The following is a 22,080-nucleotide window of genomic DNA, read 5'->3' on the forward strand; positions in this document are numbered from 1 at the left end:
ATGATTGTGTAGCCTATAGAACTAGACTGAAAGACCATTTAAAGGCTTTTGCAGGTGGTTTGAGTTAATTAGCTGATTAGAGTGTGGCACCAGGGGCCATCAATTTTGAACCTTTTCACAATATTCTAATTTTCTGATATGATGAATTTGAGATTTTCATTTGTTGTCATTTGTAATCATCAAAATTAAACAAAATAAACATCTGAAATATATGAGTTTGTATGTAATGTATGAACATAATATACAAGTTTCACTTTTTAAATGGAATTACTGAAATCAATCTACTTTTTCATGATATTCTAATTTTATGACCAGCACCTGTAAAATATTGAACATAAGAGGATCATTACAGTTATAAATTTCATGAAAAGAAAATATTTTAATTATTATTTTCTGCTATTAAATGCTTAAGAAACATTCTTTTATTTATATTATTTCCTTTCATAACTTCCCTGAACTTTCTCCATCAAACTCTGCAAACAGTTTTTTTTTTTTTAGCAATGACTTTAAGTGGAACACTGCCTCAATACAGTCTGCTGTTAAGTCAGGAGCCTCCCAAAAGATCTGTAGTAATAATATTTATAATTAATTAAAATAAAATTTGACATTCTCTTTGGGATCTGATTTCTTGAAAGAAAAAATAATCTGTCAGCAATTATTTTGATTGAGATGCACAGCAGACTGGACACTTTTTCAGCATTCTGCTGACCCAATGATTTTCTCCTTGCAGGTTTCAACCCCACATGGAATGAGAAATTTGTCTTTCCTATCCACGTTCCTGAGCTGGCCCTGTTGCGCTTTGTTTTGGAGGACTATGACTCAACTTCTCAGAATGATCACATTGGGAATTACTGTCTGCCGCTCACCAGCGTTCAGAACGGTATGAAACTATTAACACAAAGCAGAGAAGTCAAAGTTTGGTTGTTTCACTTGTTTTCACATGCTTTTTGTTCTTGTTTTGTTAATCTTCCTAAATAACATAACTCTGATTGTGCAAACCTTAGCTTTGCTGACAAGGCTGAAAATTACTTCCTCTTTTGCAGGATATCGCCATGTCCCATTGCTCACCAAGAGGGGCGATGTCATCCCTTCTGCAGGGCTGTTTGTGCATATCATGCTCATATAACGTCAGTAGGATCATAAAAGAGGGAAAACCGTCACACCAGAAATGAAAACCTTCAAGATTTAAAAGCCAACAGCAGAGCAATGACCAAGTATTGCAGTGGGCTCCCTAAACCTTTGTTAAAGACACTCTCTACCTGTTTATTTTTTTAACCTATAATATTTGAGCTTTGTTATTATAGTGAAGTGAAAGTAGTTGAAACTGTGTGTGAATGGGAGGGACGTGATGTTATTGAATGAGGGTCATTTAACTGTTTTTTCTGTCTCGGGAGATTAATCATCATATATTTTACATGACTGTCTGCTTCTGAATTATCAGGCAACAAATATCTGCATTTATTTTGCTTTTCCTAGATTTGCAGAGTAGATCAGACCTTAATATATATAACTAACGATTGCAGAGGTCTGCACTGGGTACAGGCTGGTTAAATGCATAGAGGAAAAAAAACAGGCCACAGTTTAAAATCTGACAACCTTTCTTGCTGCATCTTACCTACAGTTTAAAGTATTTTTTAGTAAGATGTCAATAAAGGTGTTGAATTTATGTCGTTTTACAGTTAGAAGCACAGAGTAACATCACACTCCCCCTATCTGACCTGTGACTTCTACTGAACACACAGCTGACTACAGAAAGGCTACCTCATGTTTCCCTTGCTTACAAAAAACAAACTCGGATTTTTGGAAATGCTTTCAGCCGCACACATCAAGGCCAATCATGGTGCGTAACCTAAACTGCACTGTTTAATAACTTCAGGCTATAAGCTGCTTTTCTAATAAAAGACTGCCCATCAAAGCAGGTAGCCAGACTATCTAACCAGCTAATTCTACCTTGTTAGGCCCCAAGTGTGTTTTCTATAAAGAGCAAAATAGCAAAAAGGTGCAATAGTATGTGTATGTGGGGCTTAGAAACTGTTAAAGGCTGTGCAATTTTCTCTTAGCATGGTGATATCTAGAAAAGAAAATGCGATGACTCTCTCATACCAGCCAATGTTAAGTCTGTAGTTATTTTATTTTCTTAAATGAGAATTATTTTATCTATTTAGTGTAATGTTTTTTATGTGCCTTTGTGTTCTACTTCTTAATCTAAAGCCTTGTACCAAAGTGTGTATTTTTCATAGGCTTGATGACCAGGTCAAAATATGCGAGAAAAAAAAAAAAATACTAAAACGTTATAAACTGTCACATTTTATTTTAAAATACTTTCTTTTTTGGAACTGTATGCATTGGTTCGTCATGTTTCTTGTTAGTGTTTGCACTACTTCTTAAATAAAAGCAGTCTTAATCTCTCACAGGTGGTTTTCTCTTTTTATTTGTTATAGCTTCTGATTCATTGCAACAACACAGACAACTTTATTAGGTGATCAGCTTATAAACATTTTTCAATACATTCATTCAGACTACATCTATCATTAAAAACAAGGCAATCTGCTTATTAAAAGTCAAATTTCTTTTCTAATCTACTGAACTTGCGTAATGCTTAAAAACATTTAAGTGAATAAGTTATTCAGAACAACTCCCTCTGCTTCTGTCAATAGAGACATAATGTGTTTTGCTTTGATTTCTCAGTTTCTCGGTCGGACAGGTTTGGCACCGCTTCTGTGAAACCCAGCGGTTAAATGCTTCCTAGAAGAGGCCTGCTTTTTTCTTCAGATCCACCTTACGCCATTCTGACATGGCTGCAAACTCAGACCGACTTACACCCAGCAGGCTCTCAAAGTCCATCTCAGAGATGTAGTTCTGCAAACCAGAGGAGAGGGTTGAGATGTTAGACTGACCTCTACTGGTCACGTTGTGTTACCAGATTTAACACACACACACCTTTAATAGAGCCTTACTAGAGCCACTTTAAGCAATTATCCAGAAGTAAATTCAACAGTAGAAAATCTTAAATCAACAATTTTTTTCATAGTTAACTGCTGTTCATAAATGGTTGTTGTGTGTGTATCTGTTTCCTCCGTGTGAAGGGATAATGACCTGTTCATAAAGTACAGAACCCCAAGTATTCGGAGACAGGCACCAGGGCCCCTTATGGCGATGTGCAGAAACACAGGTATATGTTCATGTTGAGAACCTCCTAATAACTAAACTTCCCCTTATCTATGGTCAAAGTAATAATTAAAGTGATAAACTTTGTAACTTATCCTGCTAACGCAGTCTCAGAGTCATGTTGCACCGCTCAACTAGATTAGACTAATACAATTCCTCCACAGTGGTTAAATTATGTTTTTTTTGGCTCCTGAAAAAATGTTAAGATTTGTTACATAGTATATTCAATAATTTAGGCTCTTTGGTTTTCTTTGGTTTAGCTTTTCTTTTTTTTTTTTTCTTTTTTTTTTTTTCTGATTCAGTCTAATATAAAATTAAGAAATTTGATCTAGAGTCCTTAAAGGAATAGTACACCCAAAACATGATTAGCCTTCATTTTCTACTCACCCCCATGCTGAACAACACCCTGGAGTACTTTTTTTATATCTCAAATGCATCTGGAGATCTGGGAGGTGATATCAAAAAAGTACTCCAGTGTGTTGTTCAGCATGGGGGTGAGTAGAGAATGAAGGCTAATCATGTTTTGGGTGTACTATTCCTTTAAGATAAACTCTGTAACAGCTCTATAGGTCGAGGTATGCAGATGTCATTACCCACTATATCCATCCTTAAATTTTCTGTAGGATTCTTGGAGATGTATACAACATTAAAGATACCGCAATATTTTTTGTGATATGAAGCTGCTGAAAGTATTTGTTAGAGTTATTGTGTAAGCTGCTACTTTAAAAAAAAAAGAATAAACTTAATGAAATTATTTTTAAATCCTAGTTTATATGTGAGGCATTGAAATTATTCAAGATCTCTTATTGAGGTCTGAGTGTTAGAAATTAGCTATTTTTGCAAATATTATGGTGAATACCATCTTGCATTGTATAATATTCAAAATGGGGAACCAAAAACAGAGTTTAACTTTGTCTAAAGCTGCTCAATACATAATGGCCATCGCAATAACTTTTGCACTGAATAGTAATATCACAGCAGCAAAGGTATTCTTGCATGGCATATTTAGAAGAATATACAATATTTTGAGTGGCAGGAATTTACACCCTACCAATTAAGTATTTGCACAATTGAAGGGACTGAAGCTGCCCTAAATGGCCACACCTGGTTTAGCTTTTTATTTGCTGAGATGCTAAAGGTCACAGCCAGGGGTGGAGACATTGCGTAATGCAAAGTAAGATAAGCTTAATTGATGTTGACATTGCAATTCTGTTTTAGTATTGCAATTTAAGATTTTTCTTACATAATCCAGCTCTAGTGTAAGGCATCATCCAAGGCTACAAAGTAATTATCTCTATCTGAAAAAATAAAGGCCTGAAGGAGGTGTTTATTTATTTATTTATCAAGCAGAAACAAAGAAGCTGTCTGACTCCTGTTGGAATCTGCCTATGGACTGAACCTGGATCTGACTATTTTATTTTGCACTGTGGATTATCCTTACTTCCTTAATCTGCTTGGATCTGATCTCCTGCTTGTTCTGCAGTCTTCAAGGTTTCAGCATATGGAACTCTCTGTGAAGTAGCCGTACCTCTTATCAGCTGACTGGCTGGACTTTACCACGTTTAGGGGAGACTGAACACTAAAACCAGGATAGTGACTCACCCATTCATAATCATCCTCCGTCAGAATATCGTGGTTACTAACCTGTGTTTCTCTTCTGCTCAGGTGGCTGCCTTAGGCGCCCTAGCTACTGGTACTGCAGATTTGTTGTTTTGATAAATGCTTTTTGAGTAATCCCACTGTCTGTTGCCTTGTCTTGAATACTGGGTTTACTGTGCTGTGACTTGACATACTTAACACCAAAACAAAACCGCCTTGAGGCTCAGATAAGTAAATCTATTTAGATGAGAACTTAAACATATGCACCAGTTCTATGGTCACCATTCAGGTAAAGTTGGTGTATATATATATATATATATATATATATATATATATATATATATATATATATATATATATATATATATATATATAGGATTCATATTCTGAGATTTAGCTCCCCATTAAATGAACGTTAAATGAGATATTTCAGCTGTCTAAGGAATCCATTTATACTCAAACCTTTACCCAAGAATAAAAAATTATTATATAAAAGATTTCTTGCTCCTTTCGCTAAAGTCATACCCACCTCTCGGTGGCTGGGGTCCACTCCCTCAGGAAGATTATCGACAGGTACGTTGATGAGGTGCTTAGGGTCCACAATTATGCCACTGCCACCAGCTGAGGAGTAGGAGACTTTTAAATGGCTGGTGGGAAAGGGGGACTTGGGCGATGTGGGCGACACAACCCCACCATGGGTCCTGTACATTGGAAATGGACTTGTAGGCCCTCCAGGAGCACTGTAGCCCCCATTGTCTGTCACATCCAGACCTTTCATCAAGTTGCCAGCACTTATCTCCTTCAAACATAAAAAAAACATCCAACTTCCAAATGAGAGACATTATAATCTGATGCTGGATCAGCAATATTATTAAAAACAGTTGATTAGAATCAGGATTTTGATCAGTCAATCACTTACTACAGTGATCTCAGAGAAAGATGCTGCATCATTCAGCTGTTTTTTAATATCCTCGTATGACTTGGCCTCCTGTTGAGTAGATCAGCTCATACTACGGAATAAGTTAGCATGCAGAACCCACTCATCTTTAATCAATGCAGAACTTCTGGGTAATCTGTCTGATTTCCAGAATGATTCGCTCACACAAGATTACTGTCCCATTCATTTAAAACCTGGATGATTTTGATCAAGCAGTAGCAATGATTAATCAAATCATGGTACATTTGCTTACCATTATTATTCTGTGCAGACATCAGTGATGATTAAAAGTTGACATATACTTACTGTGGACATAAATGTATGAACTTTAACAACAATTGGTTGTTTCTCCAATATGTTCTACAATATATAATTAAGAAACCCTTATTCTGAATAAAAGTTTCTAAATCAATATTAAAAGTCTATTTCCTCCTCTGTTAATACTCTAAAATATATTTGGGTAACTGTGCCATCAGAATGATGCAGAGGTGCCACACTATTTTTCCAGCCTTTAATAAGTTCCAGGTGTGATTCTGGGTCAATGTTTGTCTGTTGCTCTTATTAGAAATGGCACAGTTCAGTGGGATCAATGGGTCAGCTATCTAGAACATATCCAGGTTTTAAGATTTTTTTTATTGTTTTTATGGAAATTAGTACTGCCCATTCTATATCTTTTCTAAGACCAGTTTTGATCTGTGTATATCTGTATTTGCCTTAAAGACCTCTTCTTATGGGGGCAAGATAACAACCTTACATGATCATAAGTTTTATTTCCTGGTGCTTTTTGCTCACCCATGTGGACGATTTTAAACAGGCTTAAAGCCTTCAAGGAGGAGCTATTTCGGATATCCAATTGGAATCACATTGGACGACGACACTGGTGGCCAAACAGCTTCCCCAGTAAGGTAGGCTTTATTTTCTAAACATTATAACTAATATTCTACCATCTGAGGATGCCTGGCATGTGGACAGAGTTGAGGATTTTGAAAAGAAAATTATTTAAAAAACTAATCATTCCTGGTTTTGGAAAGCTTACATTACCTTTCTTTAAATGTATACCAAAAGCGCAAATTAAAGACTAATGACAATTGCTGGTCTATGTTTAAAAACTGGGTTTGTTGAATGAATGTAATCTATTTCAATGAGCTGCTTTATTTTGTGGCCAAATATCCAGAAATGTCAGATGCTTTCAAACATTGAAAAAAAGTGGTTTGATAAATATTCAACTTCCTAAGGGATAGCAGCAATTTGTATATTGGTGGAAATGTCTTTATATTTTTGAGCTTATATAATTTTACTAAGAACCTGCATGAAAAATTAAAAGTCCACAATAAATTCAAAACAATGTCTTCATAAAGATCAATTAATGCAATAAAAAGAGCAACTGAAATGCATCATTAGTAAAAGAATTAAATTAAGTTTAAATGTATTCTGGAGATGAGGGACCTCAAATTAAACCTACATTCCACTTGAAAGGATCCCATGCGCTAAACCAGCCAGTAAAGGTGAGTGGCTCATATCCCTGTTTCACAAACATGATGGGGGTGTCTGGGTCACGACCAGCTGGGTGGGTCTTCAGGTACTCGTGTGCGCTGTTCCAAGCCTCTTTGGTCTCAGTTTCATTGGCAAACTGTCCAACCCACAAGAAAATCTGAAGAGATGCAAAAGACAAATGAAAAGAGGCCATTAGACGGGGATATAAAACAGCCCTTTGGAAGCCATGTCTCTGCTGACGTTCCACCCGCTCACCTCCTCCCAGGTGTCCAGCAGCATCACGTCCTCTTCGTCCAGGTCGCTCTGCTCAAAGTCATAAACCTCGGTTAACCTGAAGCGACCAGTTTGATTTGAGCACTCAAAAAGACGGGGTGCGTGAATCGGATCCTCTCTCTCCAGTCTAAACATGAAAAAATTTTTTTTACTATAACAGCTCCACACAGCGCCATGTACAATTCCTCATGTCTATATATTTAACCTGGCAGGAGCCAGACTGCTGGATACTGTAGACTTAAATGGCATTGGACTTACTGACACAATACATTTGATGTAAAACCAAATTTTTTAAAAGTGGATTTAATTCTATTTAAGCTAAATAAAATCATTTGTTTATTGTTTCGTGAAGGAAAAAAAACAGAATGTCTTGGATTGACCTCTTGTCGCTGGCGTAGGGTGCCTTTCCTCCCAAAGCGGCCCAGAACTCATTTGGCTCCTGGCCTTCCATCACCACCTCTTTGTATTGCCTAAACAGGCGGTCGGACATTTCAGTCGCCATCATCCTCTCATCCCCGCTGCAACCCTGAAGATATAAACAATTTACACATATATGAGTCATGACACATTTTTGGACAACATATAAATATTTAGCTGGCTATGCAGTCTCAAAGTGTGATGCATACCTTTCCGTACCACAGGTAGCATTTCTGGCTGGTCTTCAGCAAAAACACGTCGTTGCTGTTTAGGCATGAGGCCCTTGCTGGGACTTCGATGGCCTTTGTGTTCAGCTCAGAGGTTCCTCTCACCTGGAAGAGGTTGGAGGTGGTTTTGGGGATCACTGCACCCGCTCGGCCTGTTCCTCCCTGTAGAAAAAAAAACATTTCTATCACTGTACCCATACAGCAACGTTTTTATGCATCATAGGTTGAGACTAAAGGACACAAACATTTCATCCAGCACTTTGCAGAAGCTTCCAAATCCCTTAAACTGTTAAACATTTTTAAATCTTTACATGTAAATATTTACGTTTATATATCTAAAGGCTAAAATGTATACTTTTCCTAATTTCTAAAGTTGTTTCAAGACCCAAACTGGTTTTCTTCGAGTATTTCCTTTTTTTTATCTTAATCCATCCCTCCATAAAAACTGACCAGCTCCCTCTGCTGAAGTATAGAGTATCTAAAGTATGATGCTGACCACCTTTATGTTTTGGGCTGGTATGTTTAGAGTAGATTTCGTTTTTTTTTTCACTCCAGAAATTATGGTCTAATCCAATCAGACAACCTTCTGGCGCTCTAAACTTGTGTTCCAGATAGAAATTGTGGTAAACCTAGTTTGCCAGTTTTTCAGTAGTTGCTCTCTTGCCATTTTCATTTCGACCCAGTTTGGACAATTTACAACAAATAGCTGTCCCATCAACAGATTTTCTTACTGGAGCTGCAGCTCCTTAAATGCAGAGATGCAAATTTTAATTTTAATGTTGGCGTTTGCGTACTGATCCCACACAACATGAGACTCTGTACAAAATGTATTGCAGCTTGAAAGCTTGTATTCACTAAATTAATTTAATGTCTTGCACCTTTTTTCTTTCTTTTTTGCAGGGTCTTCCTTGAAAAGAGATTATTCTTCTCAATTGTGACTTTCACTATCAGATGAAGGTTTAACAAAAGAAAGAAAGAACACAATTGGACTCTGTTGTTTTAATCCACTACTTAGGTGGTGGCTAAGAGAAGGTGGTCGCCCTAGATGTTGCTTATGTATATCAGAGTAAATTCAGCTGAACTTGATAAAATGTAGTGAAGTTCAAGGGATTTGCTTATTGAAAGCCATAAAAAGGTTAGTGTTCTCATTTTTGAAAAATGAATTGCTCTGTATTAAAAATCAGACCTCAAAAATGATTAGTTTTCCTTTGAAAATTGCCAGGAAGTGGCGAGGCTCCTTTCCCATCACCACTCGGACCTGGACAGGTGCTCCGTTGTACATATTGTCAACAGTGACAGCCTGGTAGGCACAAGCTGTAATTTCATCTCTGGTGGCATGACGTCCCTAATGTTAAAGATAGAAGAAAAGATATCAGGAAGAGGTTTGCTGTGTTGTTTGGGGCACGAAAACTAAATGTTTTCTGGTGAAGCTAACCTGCCACATGTAGAGTATGTACTGGTCCCTGTTTGACATGCGGTATGTGTACAGCACCAAGTAGCAGTCTCCTCCATAAAACTGCCCATGCATATTTGGCGGCACCTCAGCCAGCTCCAAACTCTCAATGCGCCAAACCTGAAAGAGAGAAAGAAGTAAACATTTCTGAGTCTCCAACTTCTTCTTTAGAGCAATCGCACTATAAAAGATAAAGGTGTAGTTTTGGTTTTTGTGTTAAATTGTCTACTGCCTACCTTTACTTCTCCTGAACCGTCATCAACCAAGTGCTGCTTTGCTGCCATGTCAGGGTAAGCATGGAGTTCCATCACATTAAACTTCACTTGCTCAACCTTGGCTGCATGATAACCAGAAACATTTGTCAAGATTTGAAGGAACATCAACCGAATTGAGCATTTACAGCTGGCAGAATAGTCGCAGATATTATTTTACCAAACCAGTCCTGTCATTATATTGGCACTTATGACTGGCATAATTACTAACTCGATTCACCTGTCAAACTGCCCGGTTTCTCATTACCTCTTATCTGATCCACCTGCTCCTGCCTCTATTTAAAATGTTGCATCCAGTCATCATGGCCAGATTATTCTTGTTCTCTCTAGCCAGTAGCAAGAGTGTTTTTACAGTTCCTTGGTGTTTCTGATTTCCTGATCCTGACCAGTTCTGCCTCTCAACATCTGAGCCTGCCCGATCCTATTCTGATCTGTTTGCCTGACCTGGCTTTGGACTCCTTGACCTCTGAGCCTGCCTGTTCTGATCTGATTGCCTGACCTGTCTTCAGACTCCTGCATGTTCTCCAGGGCTACAACATCTGGGATACTCTGGGCATCATGTTGGCAGCCCACCGGCTGGATCCAACCTCATTCTCTGGCGATGGACTGAACATTTAAACCAGGTTAGTGACTCACGTTCATAATCTTCCTCCGTCAGATTATCGTGGTCACAAACCTGTGTTTTTATCTCTCCACAGTTTCCTGCTTCAGACGCCCTAGCTGCTGCTACTGCAGATCTGTATTAAATGGTTTTTGAGTAATCCCACTGTCTGTTTTGCTTGAACACTGGGTCCACAGTTCTGAATCATTACAAGTCTCACTTCTCTAGCACACTTTTAGAATACATTTTATTATCCCCCCCCCCCCCCCTCTATTTTATAAGATGTGTTTATAAGAGCACACATCTTTTTATGGTTTTGTGTTGGATAATTTTGAAGTGAATCTTGAATTTTCTTTTGTTAATATTACCTATCTTTCCAACGCTGTAGGTTTTACCCAGACCAGTGATTTGCCCTTTTTCCTTCCAGTTTTTGAAAAGGTGCTTAAACATTGCTGACTCTCCTCCCTCACTCATCACCTCCACAGTGGTGCTTGATGGGTAGTTTTTTGTTTTAATGTATTCCTAGTGAGAAGGAGATACAAAAGGGTTCATTACACAGCTCTAAAAGAAATAAAAAGTAAAATGATCTGCAGACAGAGATATCATTCAGATTGAGTGAAATTAATGTGTTTGCATAATCACCAGTGCTCTCTTCATTGCCTCTCGACGCTCTTCCTTTGAGGCCTTTTTCCCCTTCCAGACCATCACATTGGAGCCTCTGTTGTCCAAAATATAACAATCCTGACAGCAGTGACAAAGAAACAATGACATGTTGTTAATAGCAAACATTTTCAGAATAAAAATAATGGAAGATTAAAGATAGTTACAGAGGAACGCAGCAGATCTTGTGTCAGAGGCTGCAAAGCCACTTCTTGGATCACAACATCTCCACTGTTGTCACAAACACTGTGGACCAACAGATGTGTATAGGATTATTGAATTGAATTTTTGTAAATTAATTTCAAAATAACAAAAAAGCAGTGCAGCAAAATCCCATTGACAGTGTCTTACTGGTAGAGCCTGACGTTATTGTTCTGTTCTTGTTCATCTTTGTTGTCAGGAATAGCCTTCCTCAGCTGGGCGGGTTTTTGGCCGAGCACATCAGCCATCATTTGAACTGCTTCAGGTGTTTCCTTCTCACGTGCTCCCTCCACAATGACAATATCTGCACGACCTCCACGCTCTCTATCTCGGATGTCTTGAGCCAGCTGGACCGCCTGCAAATAGATTGGGGAAAAATCAAAGAATAGAATAGAACAGAATACAAATATCCTAATGATTTTAACATTGTCTTGTACTTTTAGCTTCATCCATCCTGAGATAGGCTAACCATTTTTAGGGGTCAAAAACCAGCAGCTACAGAACATGGCTCTTTAGCTTTGCGGATCATTTAACAATAAACTATAGCGTTGTTTTTATTTTTTGTTTCAGTCTTTCGTCACATCAAACGTTAGTGAAACTAAGGAAAAGGTTCCTTTCGGCAATAAGCATTTCTGCTAATAGCAGAGGGCCTTGACTTCACACTTAATGCCAGTGCTAATTCAGCTTTTTATTATTAGTGCCTCATGCCACAGAAAATGATCAGTTTTGAATTTTTTCATTTTCTTCTTTTGCTGCTTTAAATGCTCTTCACCACATACCTTCAACTTTTCTCTCCTGTTGCACTCAGGGCCATTCCATTGCACAATGTTTTTCCCAAGATCCAGAATAAACACATCTCCATTGTTAAAGCTTTTCCAGGACAGCTCAACCTGCAAACAAAGACACGGTTAGGATTTGCAAAACGTTTAACTGGAATTCCACATATCTGTGCGGTTGTTATCATAAAATATCGCACAATCACAGTTTTTTTTTTCCAGGTTGTTTACACCTACTGTCACAGTTATGGCAACAGTTCTGGTATAATATGTTTAACAGATACACCAACACCTCTGTGGTGCGATTGTGTTAGGCCTTTGATAGCAGCAGTGGGAGGTAGAACACAGACGTATGGTAGTAACGCCTTCCATATCCAGAACTATTCTTCTCTGCAAACCTCTGTTGCTGAGACGTGCTTCCTCCCCTTGACGTGCAGCAGCCTCTTTATGTTGTAGATGTTCGTCTCTACATGGTTGAAACCTGAGGACACTCCACCCTTCTTGTAGCTGCAGAGAGATCATTGACCAAAGTTCAATTGTTACAAAGAATGACTGAGCTGTGTAAACTTTAAAGAGGAAGGAAACTTTGCTTGATTTTTATGCACAATAAAAGATAAAAAAAAATATAGGGAAAGAGAATAAGCTGAGTTTTTTCCCCCAATAATATTCAAACAGTAAAAATTTCTATGTGAGATAATAATTCAAATAAGAGGGACTAATTATTTAAACTATGTTTTAGGGAGACTGTAGTATATGTGTGTAGTTAATGTCCTCTAAAACATTCAGGTGAATGTGCTTTATAACTTACATCAGGCCATTTTTAAAGTAGCTCCTGAACTTTGCTGATTCAAAGCCCTGCACCTCCCTGTACTGCACTGCACTCCCACCCAGATACTCATCCAGCTGGGTGACATAGAGGGCTGCAGATCCCTGCTCATCCAGGGAGGAGGACTTTCCTATCCAATAGTGGATGTCGATCGATTCTCCCACACCTTTATTCTTTTTTATCTGGTTTATAGTTGGGAATCGATAAAGACATACATGTAAATGATTCACATTTGTCCACATAACCTTATCAGTGCTGAGTCTCATTAAATTAAACCACCCTGTGCCATACTCACATTCAGAATGATGTAACAGTCACCCTCAAAGAACTTACCAAAAGCCTTGGTTGGAACTGTAGCCATCCGCATTTTCTACATAAAGAAAACACATCACTTTAAGCTGCAGGACTGGAGCTAAAATGAAGAACATATACAGTGTTTAATCTTTTATTCAGAGCTGCCTTACATTGATGGTCCATATCTGCAGGCCTGGCTTCCGAGTGATGTTTGCAAAAGCATCTCTGGCTTTGCTGTTCATTTTTGCAGTGAACTAAAACAAGCAGAAGGAGGAAGAGTGATTAATTAAAGCCACACTTTTCTATATTATATACCTATATAGTACAAACAATCTACTTTCTGTTCAAATTTAACCTAAGATAAAAATGACAAAGAAAATGTTCAATTTGGAAAAATATCATGATTCCATTTACACTGCTTTGAATTTAGTTTTTTTTTTTTTTTATGTCCTCAGAATTTCAGTGATTTCTTGGTACTTTGAAGAAGTCGATTCATGAAAGATTCTTAAAACATTCCTGATCAGAAGAAATTCAAGAAACAAAAGGAAACTGAATCATCAATATCTGTAATTCCGGAGTCGGTATTCTGAACCCGTCAGACCCACTGTCTACATCCTGAGAGAACGTGGTCTGCTTTCCAAAATTATTAAAGAGGGACATTGATGACTCAACCAAGGGGAAACTAAAGAGCCCAGGGCTACTTTTATAGCAGCTAAGGTCAGTGTTTGTGAATCAACAAATGAATCAGTGTCGTTGGAAAGCTGAGAACCTGTTGTGTCTCCTAGGCTCTGCTATCAGGACTGAGGTTAATGTCTCTCTCCACATTTTTGAATGTTTAGTGTAAGATCTAACTCTTTTCTCTTGACACCATCAAAAATGCAAATGCTGGTCAGTCCAAGGTCACATTGAGCCTAGATCGACTGCTGAACATAATACACACATCAGTGGTGCCAGCTGCACATCTTTAATTTCATTCCAAAAACAGCCTTTTCGGTGACAATAGTAACAGCTTCTTTTAAACAGGAGGAAGGATCCACACTGGAATATGTTACAATGTCTGGTTCTTGTTTTGCTTCATAGAAACATTAGAACTTTTTTATTGTATTCTAACTAACTTTTTAGCAACTGCCTGCAAGCACAATCAGTTAACCTGTTATAAGATGACATCCATCCATCCATCCATCCATCCATCCATCCATCCATCCATCCATCCATCCATCCATCCATCCATCCATCTATTTTCTGTCACGCTTATCCCAAGCAGGGTCGCAAGGGGTGCTGGTGCCTATCTCCAGCTGTCTATAGGTGAGAGGCGGGGTCCACCCCAAACAGACCTGGCCGTTCAGACACAGGTTGCTTTTGAAAAGATCAGATTCGTATCGGATCCAGGACCACATAGCCAACTGGCCTGGGTCACAATAGAAAAAAATCGGATCTGTGTTGTTCAGACAGCCATGGAAAGATCAGATACAGGTCGCATGTGGGCAAAAAAAATCAGATTTGGATCACTTCAGGATGCAGTGTGAACATAGCCTTTGTTGCCCTCTTCTGTCAGTCCCATTTTTCTCTACCTCCCTTCTAGACTCCTCTGTCCACACCTGCTCCCAATCTGCTGATTAGCCTGGTGTTTGCTCAGGCTCCCATTTGTACACCTCATGTTCAGTCATTTTTTGCTGGCTCCTCATGTGTGTTTTCATGGATGTCTTCTAGATTTTGGTTTTCTGTATTTGTTATTTTGGACTTTTGCTTCAATTGCTTCTTTTGGACATTAAAACTACAAGAACTCAACTCTGCCCCCCTCATCTCTTCATTGGGTTCTCTAAAACCTCCACTCAACCTGATAATAAGTAAAGCAACTTTAAAATATTAATAAAGTAAAAATACTTCAGAGCTGGGTTTGTTTTTGACAAGTTTCTTAGTCAGCGTCATCTTGATAGTACTTCCAGGGGGCAAGTCTCTCATCCCACCGCATCCAAAAGGTGTTGGGATGAGATCTATGACTGTAGAGAAGCTTGGGGTCCAGAGATCTCATTGTGATGTTTAACTAACAAGCGATTATATGGGCTTTAATGCACGGCGTGTTATCCTGCTGAAAGTAGCGTTCTGAAGATGGTTATACTGTAGTCAAAAACGCAGTTCAGTTTACACATAGGGATAAAAAGTGAGCCAACCAGCAATATCTTCATATCTCCGCACCACAGAAAACAACCTTTGATGAAAGGTTTTTTCTTTTTCACATTAAATTAATCATTTTCCAATATCACCTGAATGTTGCAGCTGAAGTTAAGACTCATCTTTCAACATTCTTGCAAGAAGTTACTGTCTAGTTTTGGGAAACCTTGGAATTGGAACCTCAGGTTCCTGTCCTTGAGAGGTGCACCCAGTGTGATCTTTTACTTCCTGTAGCCAAGTCAATATGTTTTGCTTTCAGCGATCTTATTTCTAAATACCTTGGCTGTTGCTTTCTTTTGCAGTTCATGCTCTGTCAACCTCAGAAATGGACAATCTGAAGACATCAGCATCAACTATGCCGCTGTAAAAAAATCTCTTTTTTCGGTGCTAAATCTTAATGTCAGAGGGTCCTCTTTACTAAGTCTAGATGTCTGCATGCACTCAGGTGCTGCCCTATTATTTTCTTATTCATTTAATACATCTATTAAATAGGGCTTTTGAATGGACATATTGATAACAGAAAAGGAGTTCTGATTTTTGAAAATTAAATTGTAAATGTTTTAGAAGAATGATTAAATTGAAGTAAAACCTGCTGGCTAAAATCAGTGGGAATGGGATAAAGATAAAGATAAAAGCTAAGAAATAAAGCTAAGCTATAAAAATGTCATATACTGAAACCTACCAAGGTTAAAAAAAAGTGATTGGGTAAAAACTGATTGAAATACTTAAAATCCAAACTATTGGTGGTTATTGTATGAAAGCCTGATTTCCAATATTTCCTGTTTTCTTTTTTGTTTTTTAATGATTGCATAATTATCAGTAAAGCAGATGTAGAGCCACTAAGAAGCGCCAGTCTGGAGTCAAAGCAGCGTGCAAGTCCTGCAATCAGCTGTGCTTTATCTGCCTCTTTACTGAGATATCAGAAACTACAGTGACGATAAGCAAACACCAAGGACACAGTACACCTGTCACCCTGAATGACTCAGTAGGATGACTTACTCATTGGATGACCTGAGTGTCTTATACTTAACAAAATGTTTTGGGTTGATTTAGTCTTTGGATGCATTTTCAGATTTGGCCTGATCTAATCTTCAGTGCATTTTTTTTATTTTTATTTTTTACATGTAATAATCTTAATAATTAGGCCTGTATTAAGTTTAATAAAGCCAAATGCTTGCAGATGTCATTTAATTGAATATGATTCCACCTCTGTGTAATTCAATCTAAAAATAAATACAGCTGTGCTAGCAAGGAGCTTTGTTAGGAGAATATTTGTGAACAAACAGCATGATGTAAACCTAGGTACACACCAGATATGGTGGAAGCATAAATCAGACTGGAAGCTTCTTTTTTTTTGCAGAAAAGAAAATCTAGTTCTGAAGTTCAGCTCCTTATATCTCAAAGAAAATACTTTTAAACATGGTTCCTAGTTTATAAATCCCATAAGTGCCTTGCATTAAAATGTAACAAAGATTTGCTGTGGTTTTAGCACCCTTCCAGACCACTCAGGTCTTCCAGTTCCTGTCTGTTCTAAATCCACAGAATTTGAAGAAGTAGCACCATTAGTCTGTGCCCAGCTGGTTGAGATGTGCTCCTAAATACCTGAAGCTGTACTTGAAGAGAACATTGTTTCTACCATTTGATATGCCATTCTTTTCAGGTTTTTACTCGTAAAATATGGGGAAAATATGCAATGGATAATTCCCTTCTTTTTTCAGTTATTAACAACTGCATGGAAAACTAGTAAAAAGAGGATAGTAGATTCCTAATGGCACATAGCATTAATATTATCAAGGCTCTGGGGTTCACTGACCTGATAAAGAAGTAACTCTGCTCAGGCTTAGCTCAGGATAGAATAAAACATAAGAATCTGTCATTTTAACATCACTCATTGCTTTTGCTTTTATTGTTTTATAAAGACTGTGGAAGGTGCCTGGAAGTTACATGGGATTCTGTAATTTGTGGTGCTGTACCTTCACACCAGGTTCAAATGGTGTGCTGATCTCACAGGGTTGGTTTTTTTAGCAAACACGTGAACATTTATCAGTAGTTTATAACACTGTATTGGATCCTTCTCCAAAAATGGAGATGATAGTAACAGGTATAGAAGGCATAGTTCAAAAAAAGTACCTGATATCATATAAAAATATGACCATGATGTTAACCATAAACCAATAGATTTATTGTCCTCGTGTTAACTTGAACCATGGGTTTGTTGTCTTTATGGACTTTAAAGAGTTACTGTGAAGGATGCAGGCCTATAACTAGATGTGTTGTGAAAGTGGGCAGAGGTTAGTGAGAAACTCACTGAAAAATTGCTTTTGTCTTTAAGCTTCATTTTATGTTGTCTTCAGCTAAATTTATTCAAGCTTTAAAAAAAGCCAGTTTTAATTGGCTTGTTTGCTCCTAAAGCTTAAAGGGCAGATATTTTATTTCCATTATCACCACATGCTTGTTAAGAAAAATCCGTTGAAGCAGAGTCAATAACAATGCAGTCAAATGGGCTTCCTTATATGTATTAATCTTGTATTTTACTAAATGGCATCACTAACTAATTTTATGTGGTTGTATTAGAACTAAATTGATTGCATGTAATTGAATATGTCTTTCAATATTTGTTAAGATTATGTTGGATCAATCTGATTTCCAAACCTGTTGAACCTGTTTGATTTGTAATTATCCTTGGCAAGACATTTGCTGCTGTTTAGGACTATTTAAATAAACTGACCTGAAATGAATCAGCCAATAACTAATTAACATTTTGTAGATGCCCAAAATATAAAATAATATCTGAGCTGGATAAGACGGTTTAAAGATTTTTTGGAGTGCTGTTTGTGTCCCAACAACTTAAAAACTGGTCAAATGATGTAGAGAAAAAAACCTAAATGAATATCAAATTTGAACAGAATTTCACATTAATTCTCATTTATTGAGTTAAATTAAAATGATCTATCATTGCATTTTGCTCTAGAGTTTTACTACTAATCTAAACAGTGCAGCAAAGCAAATCCCCCTTTGGTTTACAAATGATTTAACTTAACCGCTTTCACAGAGAAGTAAACAACAAGCTCTCTTCTCTTTTATTGCACCAAATGGATTTAATTGGTTATTGTTGAAGACTTGCTTTAAGGCTAATCCCTGCTATGAAGATCCAGTTTGCTCGGGCATCATGGAAGAAAAAGCAAATAACGGACTGAAAATGGAGAGCAGCTCTGCATCCATTACGGATAGAGTGTGGGACAGGTAAGACTGGTTTCCACTCAATTAACAGCCGCACTTTACAAAGAAAGCACAATACGCTTTGGCAAATCAACGCGCTCAACCCATCCAAATGTTCCTTTCCACATGTTGGATATAATGACAAAAATTACCCAGAACAAATCCCTCTATTTCCTTTTAATTCTATTTCTTTCAAACTGCAGTGGTTGAGCAAAAAGAAATAAATACATAAATATTTAAAAAAGGAGAAACCTTGAAATATATTAGAATGATTCTTACCTTATGTTCTGGAAGATGTGGTGATTACCTTGATGTCTCCTAGTGAAGAGAGAGTTGTTAATTTAGTTAAGTGAATAATCTACGGCTGAGCTTTCCTCTCATCGGTGTGTGTGTGAAGCACAGAGGGTTTGATATATTTGTGCCCACACCCAGGTTTAACCACACCTGCAATTTCCTGTCGCGATATTTACTCTGTGATAGCGTTAAATGCACCTGCACTCAGCACCTCCCACACACAAGAGGATGATGAGGAGGAGGGGATTCTGGACAGATGTTTGGCTTTAGATTTAGATTTTCCTGAATGGGAGAAAGTTTAGAAAACAATTTCTCAACTGAGAAGGATTAAGTCCTTTTAGAAGGTATTATAGGTAGCAGCCCTCAACTCCATGGTGGAAATTACAGAGGCCTTGTAGCTTATTTGTTGAACAAGTGTTCAACAAGAGAAAAAGCACTCAAGGAGTTAATAGTTGTATTATAAAGGAATTAGAGGTTCTCAGAATCACTTGAGAAATAATAACTTATTGTTATTTTCAGGATTTCATAATACCTTGCTTTTGTGTTCCATCTGCAGACACATTATTTTTTTCATATTTTTACATGGCAACCCAGGGGGCAATATTATCTGGTGCTTTAAATGCCTTTTTGTCCACACTATACGCTCTGTAAGCAGTTAGAATGCTGTTCCATAATGATTCTCTATTTAGGATTTTACTAAAAGATATCTTTTCTGTAATTTTCAGGAACTTAATATACTCTGGGTTCTCAAGCCCAAATATTTTAATTCTACACTAAACAGAGGTTAATTAAAACACACATTTGAATTAATTAGTCCGAGCCAGTTTTTCCCAGAGTGGGATAATATTATTACTTTTATTTAATTCTGTTCTATGTTGTCATTGTGGGTAAGGGTGGTTAAAAAGAGTCGTTATCAACAGAGTAATAAGTACTCTGAGTTGATCGGCCTTGCAGAAGGGAGGAGATCATTTTCTAACAACTTTATTAGCAAAGTGAACCTTGGTGGAGCTGAAAAAGTGTGGAAAATGGTCACCAAACCTGGGTAGTTCAGTCAGAATAAATGGGGCAAAACTTCGAAAAACTGCTGTCAGAAGTTTGTCAAGGCAAATTCAAGTCATTAAATTAAAACATAATCTATCAAGCATCAATTACATTTGTAAATTTTAGATACTAAACTTTTTCTTTATTCTGTCTCTTAGCAAATTTGACCATAAATTGTAATTCAAACTTGGAAAAAACAGAAAAAAGGTTTAGTCTGATTTTGTGTTGCAGACTTAGAGCAAGTTAGAATAAATAATATTTCTTTGGTAACTTCTATTTAAACTTGGATGCCCTGGATGCCAGTGGTGCAGAAACTACCACTGTGTTACAGTTGGGGAAGTCATGCAAATTGGTGTTTATATTCATCTGCAAGCATGAGGCTTATCTTTAAACTGCATTCAAAAGTATTTGCACAATTTCTGAGATAACAGAAGAAAACTTTGCAGGATTCTGAACCATTGCCAAACAATGTCTTAGATGCAGTGTTAAAAAAAAAAGGTTTACGACCTGAATTTCAGTTGGAACTTTAAGAAATTCCTCATGTTAGATTACAGCACTCCTTGTACTTCATTAAGGCAGCTTAAAGACGTAAAAAAGCTCGTTAATTCCCTTCATGGTTCAGCTTTGTTTTTCTTAAAGTATTTAAATAAACTTTCAGGTGCTTTTACTTTTATAAAGCAGTTAAAGATCATTTTTGGATCAGAAACCTTAATGTTTTATATTATATATATCTATTACATTTAGCTTTCACTTATATATATAATAGCATTTATAATACACTTTTATCATCAAATCTAAAACAACCAGTGTTACATAAGTAATCCATTTATCAACTTGATCTCAGCAAAGTTTTACATACCTGTAATGATGGTACTTATGCTCTTAATTTACTCCTGGACTCCATTCAAAATCTAACAACTTTTGCACATAACGAACTTTGGTCCTTTCATATCTAAGGGGAAAAGTTGAAGGTTAGAAGGAAACACCAACAGCAGGAATGCTGCAGGCTTCAACAATAAGCCCTGTAAGGCTGTAATGCCTAATCCACCAGTGCAGTTCCAGCAACGTAAGCGGAAGCCAAAAGTCCTCATCTTAACTTGGTTGCACATTAACCAGGTTATAATGGTGCAATTAATGCACCTGCATGGGGCTGAACCGTGCAGTCTGCACAACTCAGCAAAAGTGTTTTTATGTGCTGAGTTTATCATTAGAGGGATATTTAAAAAATCATTATAAAGTGGACAAAGCTGTTGCCTTGTGCAATGCCTCACGTTGTGCAAAGACTGTATTTGAATGAAGAAAATGGGATCATATCAAATCTAAAAATACATATGTATAAATAGTGACTTTACTCCTCATAGTTACCTTTTCAATAATATTACAAGTTGAGATCTAGATCTTTTGAGAGACTGATAAACCTGTAAGAAATAATCTTGAAAAGTCACGACTCATAATCCAGTAGATATGGTGTAAATTTAACATTCTTCTGTTATGATAAAAGCATATTTACTTGGGTTTTTGCAATATTTGTGCTATTTGGTGCCAGTCTCTGCAATGCTAGATAAAAACTAAACAGTACTGTTACTTCAATTTCTTTTATATAAATTTTCGCAATAGAACAATTTGGGGGATCTTTATCTGCACTGTTTTTTACAGAATCAGATAATTTTAAAATTTGAATAGTGATTACAGAATATAATGTTTTTTGTCTCTGTTCCTCTGCACAGAGATTCATTAAATAAGTAGAAGATTGTAACTGTTTAACAGCAGATAATACATCATACATTTGTTTTTCTGATTGGGGGGAACCACAGTAGAGCTGGCATGAGATACGAGGCATGACAGGTGTACTGTATTATCAGCATTAATAAGCTATTGTTAAAGTTTCCATATAGAGTTAAAATATCTGTTTAATTTAACACTATATGCACTTTGTACCCATTGTCTGTTGGGTAAAGTCTGAGAAGCTAGGATGATCAAAGTTGGCATAAATATTGTAGAGAAAATTGAGTTTCGTATATAAAGCAATTTTATTTGACGAGCCTGTCTTTCATATCTCAAAGTAGATGGTCAACCATAAAAGTATCACTGACATTAAATCATTAGCCATATGATATCCTCTCCTTAAGTATAAGCTAAACAGATGAGTACAGATA

At 37.1% G+C, this 22,080-nt stretch overlaps 2 protein-coding genes across 5 annotated transcripts in view; one reads left to right on the plus strand and one right to left on the minus strand.

The window, feature by feature from the left end:
* Window positions 1-2,411, plus strand: part of plcd1a (phospholipase C, delta 1a) — a 28,355-nt gene extending 25,944 nt beyond the window's left edge. For both annotated transcript variants that reach the window (XM_038293611.1, XM_038293610.1), the window contains exons 14-15: window positions 731-880; window positions 1,044-2,411. In XM_038293611.1, the coding sequence (XP_038149539.1) occupies window positions 731-880; window positions 1,044-1,126 (233 nt within the window). In that variant the 3' untranslated portion in view covers window positions 1,127-2,411. The remainder of the gene's footprint in view (window positions 1-730; window positions 881-1,043) is intronic.
* vill (villin-like) lies at window positions 2,407-20,932 on the minus strand. Of its 3 annotated transcripts, XM_038293609.1 has the most exons (22): window positions 18,869-19,027; window positions 13,369-13,452; window positions 13,200-13,274; window positions 12,887-13,086; window positions 12,477-12,585; window positions 12,082-12,192; window positions 11,453-11,658; window positions 11,269-11,347; window positions 11,084-11,182; window positions 10,810-10,963; window positions 9,805-9,905; window positions 9,551-9,688; window positions 9,302-9,460; window positions 8,098-8,277; window positions 7,852-7,997; window positions 7,454-7,598; window positions 7,167-7,355; window positions 5,687-5,755; window positions 5,539-5,566; window positions 5,451-5,468; window positions 5,297-5,388; window positions 2,407-2,859 (listed from the first exon to the last, which is right to left on the minus strand). In XM_038293609.1, exons 2-22 carry the CDS (start codon window positions 13,438-13,440, stop codon window positions 2,746-2,748), a joined length of 2,484 nt encoding a protein of 827 aa, XP_038149537.1. In that variant the 5' UTR covers window positions 13,441-13,452; window positions 18,869-19,027; the 3' UTR covers window positions 2,407-2,745. The 3 variants fall into 3 exon arrangements, with proteins under 3 accessions (XP_038149537.1, XP_038149535.1, XP_038149536.1); XM_038293608.1 differs by lacking the exon at window positions 5,687-5,755 and adding an exon at window positions 20,784-20,932 and having other exon boundaries at window positions 2,746-2,859; window positions 5,297-5,566; window positions 18,869-18,907; XM_038293607.1 differs by lacking the exon at window positions 5,687-5,755 and having other exon boundaries at window positions 5,297-5,566.
* Window positions 20,933-22,080: the final 1,148 nt, after the last annotated feature.

Source organism: Cyprinodon tularosa, unplaced genomic scaffold (assembly GCF_016077235.1).
Source record: "Cyprinodon tularosa strain WSP-4 unplaced genomic scaffold, ASM1607723v1 ctg33, whole genome shotgun sequence".
Classification (NCBI taxonomy): Eukaryota; Metazoa; Chordata; class Actinopteri; order Cyprinodontiformes; family Cyprinodontidae; genus Cyprinodon; species Cyprinodon tularosa.

Excerpts from the sequence above, each read along its gene's own strand:
- vill (XM_038293607.1), bottom strand. The coding sequence starts at position 13,440 with ATGAACAGCAAAGCCAGAGATGCTTTTGCAAACATCACTCGGAAGCCA. Across the intron at positions 9,906-10,809 it reads CTACAGCGTTGGAAAGATAG|CCAAGGTTGAGCAAGTGAAG; the intron begins GTAATATTAACA and ends GTTATCATGCAG. Across the intron at positions 2,860-5,296 it reads TGGACCCCAGCCACCGAGAG|AACTACATCTCTGAGATGGA; the intron begins GTGGGTATGACT and ends TCTGGTTTGCAG.